This window comes from Phalaenopsis equestris, unplaced genomic scaffold (assembly GCF_001263595.1).
Source record: "Phalaenopsis equestris unplaced genomic scaffold, ASM126359v1 Scaffold000032, whole genome shotgun sequence".
In the NCBI taxonomy this organism is placed as follows: domain Eukaryota; kingdom Viridiplantae; phylum Streptophyta; class Magnoliopsida; order Asparagales; family Orchidaceae; genus Phalaenopsis; species Phalaenopsis equestris.
Window position 1 is genome coordinate 893,443 of NW_018164474.1, and position 7,419 is coordinate 900,861.

The window sequence follows — 7,419 nt, forward strand, 5'->3', positions numbered from 1 at the left end:
AGCAGCCGGAAGGCTGGGCAGCACCCGGAAGAGGGACCACGTGGACTGGACAGCAGCCAGAAGGGAGATGGCGTGATCTAGACAGCAGCCGGAAGGTGGTTTGCGGCTGCTGGAAACAGAGCCAGAGGGGCTGCTGAAGGATAAATATCTTGTCGGTGTCAAGCTAAAGTCAAAGAACATCTCGACAAGTTACAGCCGAAGCACCTTCTCGTCGTTGGGTACAGCCCTCGGAGGAGAAGAACACCTCTACGGTAGCACTCATAAAACTCCCCCTAACCTCAAAAAGCAGCATTAATATAAAGAGGGGATTAGCAGATAAAATAGGTAAAGAGTAGGATAGGAAAGAGAAATAATAGGGAAGGAGAGTATTAAATAAAAAAGAGAAGGATTATAGTCGAAAATCATTAGGAAATGAAAGGAAAGGAAAGGAAAGGAAAGGAAAGAAAAGGGATTAAAAAGGAAAGGAGGACCTCAGTTACTGTAGCAGCTACAGTAACTTGTTTGTGGTATTATCGCTGCTACAGTTCCCCAAATGATATAGGAGGAAAACCCAAACCATAAAAGAAACACATATTATTTATGAATTCCAAACGGATTACAAACATGACACTTTAAAATCAAGAAGTAACAACAAATAAACACGAACAGCATAAACAATAAAAGATATCCGCGGGTGATAACGAGCACGGAGGTTGCTAGACGGTGGGTTGGCGACTGATGGAAGATGGCTATGGTTGAGGGGAGGTGGCAGAAGGGAAGAACGTCCGCTGAGAGAATGTTGCAGTTGCTAGAAGAGACCTGGATGATGGTTGGCAGCCATAGGGGAGGGGCTGCGGTTGTGGAAGAGGGTTGTGGTTGGACGGCAGAAGCGGCGTTCTTGAAGGGTTTGACAACAACTGGAACATATGTTGGTGGTTGGGCAGCAGCGGGAGGTAGTCTGGACAACAATCGAAACGCTGGGAAGCACCCAGAAGAGAGATGACGTGGACTGCACAGCAACCGGAAGGAAGATGGCATGGTCTGGACAGTAGCCAAAAGGTTGTTTGCGGCTACTAGAAACGAGGCCAGAGAGGCCGTGGAAGAATAAATGTCCTGTAGGGGTCGAGCTATAGCGGAACCACCACCTAGACCCTTGGAGACGGTCACCACCTCGGACGAGTTACAGCCGAAGCACCTTCTCATCGTCGGGCCTCTAAGGCAGCACTCAGAAATCTGCACTCATAAAAGCCCCCCTAACCTCAAAAAACTACATATATATAGAGGGGATTAATAGATAAAATAGGTAAAGAATAGAATAAGAAAGAGATATTAATAGGCAAGGAGAGGATTAGGAAAGAAGTGGAGAAAGAAAGGAATTATAATGAGAAATCATCAAGAAAGGAAAGCAAATGAAATGAAAGAGTTTAAATAGGAAAGGGGGACCGCAGTTACTATAGTAGCTACAGTAATACGTCTACAGTACTGCGAGCAGTAACCTCCCACGTCATCATGAGTCTAATCTAAATCTAACCCAACAAGGACCCAACACAAATCCAATCAACCCAAACTCAATCCTTTCATTAAACTGGTAAAAAATGTCCACGCAAACCCAACCTAAATTGACAAAAAAAAGTATTTAATTCTGACATTTTAGTAACAACTCAAAATAAAATGGACAAAATTACTGGATTTGGACACCAAAAGTCAATAAAAAAATTAAAAAAAAAAAAGAAATAGAAACAATTTCATATGAATTTTTCATTAAAAATGTAAATAAGCATTTTTTGGTTAACGAAAATTTAAAACAGCCCACTTTTTTCAAGTCACTTAAGCTAAAGTAAACTTGACTAAAATATTTTATAGTTAATCCAAACTCAGAGAGTTAGTGTCAAACTTGAGTCAGATTTTTTAAGTCGAGTCTAATATTGACAACCCCTATATGCATGTAAGCACAATCTTATATCACTAATAAAAATTCTCAAATTTATACAACTTAATTTTTGCTCTCCATAATTGCATTATACATTAATTGACATGTCAATATTATTAGTAAATTATGGTCAATGAGTGTAAGTGTCATCAACTTCTAACTGTTACGCATATCTTATATTTGGCATTCATGTTCCACACCAATTTTGATGATTTTATTCTTCTTGGATGTATTTTAATCAAATATTTGTCATCCACATTTTTTAAAAGATACCAATCTATTTTATAATCTTTATCCCTATAAATCTTCTACTCATTTTACTTCTCATCTCCTCAGTTGTATTTTTTTATCAATTGCTTGGAACAAGTCCTGAGTTGTTTTGTAGAAGATGAAGTGGAAGCCAAGTATGAGAATGATCATGAAAGAAAGCACCATCAAAGATATAATTTTCTAGTAGTAATATCATAATATCAAATATCTATAGGATTATGATAATAATCAAAAAAGGAGTATTGAATGGTACGATGGGATAATGTGTCATAAATTTGGTAAAAAGAGTAGCCACAAATCACAACCAAAGCCACTAAAGGTTAAGTGAAAAAAAAAAATTCATGGAGATAAGAAATATAGAATGTAATATCACCTAAAATAGTAAAGGACCCAATTGATTAACATGAATTAAACATCAAATATCAAAATTGGCGAGAAACATGAATTTCAAAAATTAAGATACAAGCAATGTCAAGAAGATGATGACACTTGCACTCAATGACCCAAATTTGCTATAATGGCATGAGAATTGATTTATATTGCAATTCTCGACACAAAAAGAGCAAATACAAGACTCACTACACAAGGAAAAACATAAATGACTAACTATCCACAATAATTTTTCTATGCCCTTTAACCATCTCTCAATTTCTTTCATCGTCTTTATTCACAAAACACACCAAGAGGCCCTACCAATAACTAAAAGCAAACTATTAATGATAAAAGTAGCATTCTTATTGATCATCATAATTTGAAATTAGTTACACATTCTCCTTTGAGTCAAACATATCTCTTATCCAGTGGTTTCACTATTAAGTTCCATATTGAAGACTATTAATCACAAAAGGGCTCAAAAAGTCGTAAAAGGACATATTTAAATCTAGGGTATCCACTACTTTAAGAAATTTTCACTAATTTATCGATTGAATACAATTTGCTTCTTCTATTTGTTGTCTTTAATCAAGGATGGCATGTGATATAAATAAATGTCAGTAATGACTTCCTCTATTGAGACCTTACCAATTAGTTTATATGGAGCAATCTTTGGATATGTTGCTCAATGAAAAAACAAGATATGCAAACTTTGAAAGGCTATAAATGGATTGAAGTAATGTCCACACGTCCGGTTTGCAAACTCTGTAAGGTGTTTGCTTAAATTGGGTACAAAGTAGTATGGTTGATCACTTTATCTTTTAAGTACTCTTCCTCGAGCATAGTGATCAGAGTTATATATATTGAGGACATTCTTCTCATTGGAAGCGATGTGTTATACATCACTAAACATGGAGAATATATGCTCCTGAAGATCTGGGGAAAATGAAATATTTTACTTGCATGGAATCCATATAAAGCAGGAAAAGCATTTCTCTATCGCAAAAATAAATATGCCATGGACCTTTTAGAAGACACAAACCCCTTAGGTGACAAGTACAACAACTCTAACAACTCGGCAATTATCCAGGAATGATGATAGCTATGAAGATCATTTCCATTATCAGTGCCTTATTGGCAAACTTATTAATATAAACATCACTTGGTCTAATATATCTTTTGTATTGAAGTGCTCAATTAGCAAACGCAAAACGCAAAAAAACTATAACAAAAAATTATCCTAAGAATTTTAAGATATATCAAAAGATCCCTAAAAGAAGATTTAGTCTATCAGATACATGGTCATTTAATGATCGAGCGTTATTCATATCAAACTATGTTGGATCTATTGAGGATCGAAAATCTACTTCAAGATATTATGTCTTGTGGGTGAAAATCTCATGTACTAGAAAAGTAAGAAGTACATAGTGGTAGCTAAATTAATTGTCGAACAAAGTTATGGCATGTTATGGTTGCGACATGATGTGGGTCAAAACTCTTCTACAAGAATTTGGCTTTCCTATTACATAGTTCACCATCCTCAGTCATTATAATTAAGCAACTATTGCAAGCAACTCTATCTTTAATAAAAGAACTAAGCAAATTAAAGTAGGTTTTCAATTCATCATATAAGCAATCATGCCAAAGAAAAACATTACTCCACACATTGATGTTGAAGAATTGTTTGTTAATATATTTAACAAAGTTATGGGACTTTTTTTCCTCAATCTTTGTAACAAGCTATAATTTATTAATATATGCACCCCAAACAGGTAGGAGGTGTTATTGTAGAAAATTACTAGATTAAAAGTTGCAATCTCTTGAAAGTACAAGATTAAGGAGACATTTGCATCATGTTTTATAACCTATTTATTCGAATTTATCTTGTATGCCTACTTATAAGCACCAAATCTCAGTTAATGAAGACAAGAAGTTTGTCTTTCAACATTGGCAAAGCATATTGTAGTTAGATATTCTACTAAAAAAACAACAATGAAATTATGTAATAAACACATGAAAGAGGCTAGATAAGATGCAAGTGAATAAAAAACACACATAAATAGTAATGCTATCAGTTCTATCTTCTTCTATTAATTGCAACAATAAAATAACATTTTCAAGACACACACGTATTTAAAATACATATATATGTATACACACACACACACACACATGCACAAACACACATATATGTATATGCACATATACATATGTATATATATGCATGTACATAACATATACATATGTATGCGTATGTATATGTACATATCTATACCTATATATATATATATATATATATCTATATATTATATAGATAGATATAGATATGTATGTATACAAAACCTATATAACGACATCTAGATAAATCACCGAATTACACTATAGGATCAAGTTTCACAACAAAGCAGGTAATTACATTATCTTAAAGGTAACCAATCAATAGAATGGACGCCAAGAAATTTACAGAGATTTATTTAAGCATAACGGACCAATCCTACTTGTTTTACCATACACCTCCAAACATCAAATAACACAAAAAAACAACACATGAAGACAACGTTGTACGCTTGCTCGATAAACATGTATGAGAGTTTCATGACGCTGGGAAATCATGTTAACTAATCTGTCAAATATTTGCAAAATATCAATGACCAAGAAGGAAATCAAGATGTTTGCCTCTAATACCAAACAAGCTGTACATTTCGCCAGTTCATGCAATCTTTTACCCATTTCAAAATTCTACAGAAAATCTCAACCGTAAAATTCTAATAAATAGAGGGCAGATAGTAGCTAAAGAAAATAATGAAGAGAAATTTATCAAGGATCCACAGCTGAGATATCCATGTTACCCATGAGAGCAGAAGGGGTGGGGTTATCTACCACACATAACATGAAGAAAAAATAAAACGAAACAAAAGGTGACAGACTTAAAGTTAGATTACCATACGAAGTGATAATCATAGAGAGCACAGGGGTGCGATGCGCCTGCCATGAGAGACCTTCTCTAAAAAGCGATTCAGGATCACCAGATCCTGCAGCAATGCTGTTCTCCGGAAATCTTTTATCCTCATACTCAGCACCTTCCCCTGAAAAACTCTCCAATCCCGACTTTGGAATTATCCATGATCTAATCCTTCCATCCTTGTGTCCACTCCACACAAACCCACTCGCCGCATCAGCCACCAAACAAACCACAGGCGAAGTACGGCCGGATTCGTAAAATGGGGCGCTCGCCTCGTCCCCCTTCTTCGCTGGCCGACCATTCCAAGCTTCGTATACCTCGGAGAGGTTCCAGAAACGCAATCCAGTTTCCTGGCCCGCCCAAAGCTGCGTGCCGGTGCAAACCATTGTTCGGAGAAAAGAGCCCACCTGCGTCTCCCGGAGTGGATGCGGACGGAGCTCAAGCACCGGAGGCCGACTGGGGTGCACCGCTGCGCGGAACGGCAAGCGGAAAATCCCGGTACCTCCGCCTTTGCCCATGAACTCTGGTAGCGTCCCAGGTGCGCCACCGAACTCCGACATGGCGCGCTCAAGTGTGAGGGTTTCGTCGCTTTCAGAAAGGGAGCTCCCATAGCTCCCGCACCGAAGGTCGAGCGCGAAGGGGACGGAGCTGCCGAGAGAGCCGCCGATGGGATGATAAATAGGAGGAAGAGGCGGGGGAAGGTGAGGATGTTGTAAGCGAATGTCCTCCACGGAATTGGACTGCTTGTGCTGGCCGGAAGACGAAGGGGAGACCAAGTGGTGAGGGTACGAGAGGGATCGGCCCGCGTTGGTACCGTCCAATGAGGCATCGGCTACACGATTGCCGGCGAACGGATTCACGTAGAAGGGATTAATTAATTCATCGAGACTGTGCTTACGGTTTACGTTAAACTTGGAAACGGAGCCTGCGGGTGTCGCATCTCGGCCCAGTGGCTGGCTGTAGGACTGCACTTTTCGTGGGAGGTTATGATTGCCGGATCTCGCTGCGGCGAATGTATCGTCGCCGCCGTCTTCTTCCTTCCATTCCTCCATCGCGGAGCTCTTCCTGTCCTCCCTCGTCTGATTCCAACAAAGAATATTTCTGCAACCTTTTAATTGCAATCGGGGTCTGGCGTAGGGCCCCTTCGTAATTATCGGGAAGAGAAGGCGTCGAAATGAAAAAGCGGGTACAGGGTCCCACGTAGGGCTGAAAGCTTAGCACCGAAAACGCGGGCAAATTCTGCGGAGTTTGGGGTGGAAGCGCTCCCCGCCACCAACCGCTTCATTTTATTTTTCTAAGGATCGCCCGTATAGAAATCTTCTATGCGAGACGTTTGATCCACGAATGAACATATGATCGTTGTTGGCGCCAGCTACATTCTACGCAATCTCCGCTGTTGATATCCAAACTTGATGAGGTATTCATGATGTGCTGGCGATTGGGCTTTTATCATATAGAATAATCATGACAAAGATTAGAAAAATTTATGTACGTAAGATATACACAGAGTTGTGTACGTTGGATATTATTGAGAGGATATTGGGGAGTTATAGGTAGGTTACACCCCCTGTAACATCTCATTAACCTACCTATAACCCCCCAATATCCTCTGAATAACCTCCGACATACGCAACTCCGCGTATGTCTTACGTATGCAAATTTTTCTAGCATGATCCTACCTTAGGATTTGGTTTATCGCATTAAATTTGATTATTTTTTATTACATCTCTAACCTTTGGTTAATGGTCTACCCTAACTCTAAGCTATTGGAATAAGTTACCCTAAGCTCTTGAGGTGGATATTTGTCGTGGTTTGTTTGGTTGACTAAGCTTGTACATGATTTTAGACTTGTGTAGAATCATGTAGGTCTCTTGGGTTTACTCGACACTAATAGTCCAAAGGTCAA

At 38.6% G+C, this 7,419-nt stretch overlaps 1 protein-coding gene across 1 annotated transcript in view; it reads right to left on the reverse strand.

The window, feature by feature from the left end:
* Nucleotides 1-6,677, reverse strand: part of LOC110018706 (type II inositol polyphosphate 5-phosphatase 15-like) — a 34,100-nt gene extending 27,423 nt beyond the window's left edge. The window contains exon 1 of the mRNA XM_020716115.1: nt 5,494-6,677. Within this exon, the coding sequence (XP_020571774.1) occupies nt 5,494-6,565 (1,072 nt within the window). The 5' untranslated portion in view covers nt 6,566-6,677. The remainder of the gene's footprint in view (nt 1-5,493) is intronic.
* Nucleotides 6,678-7,419: the final 742 nt, after the last annotated feature.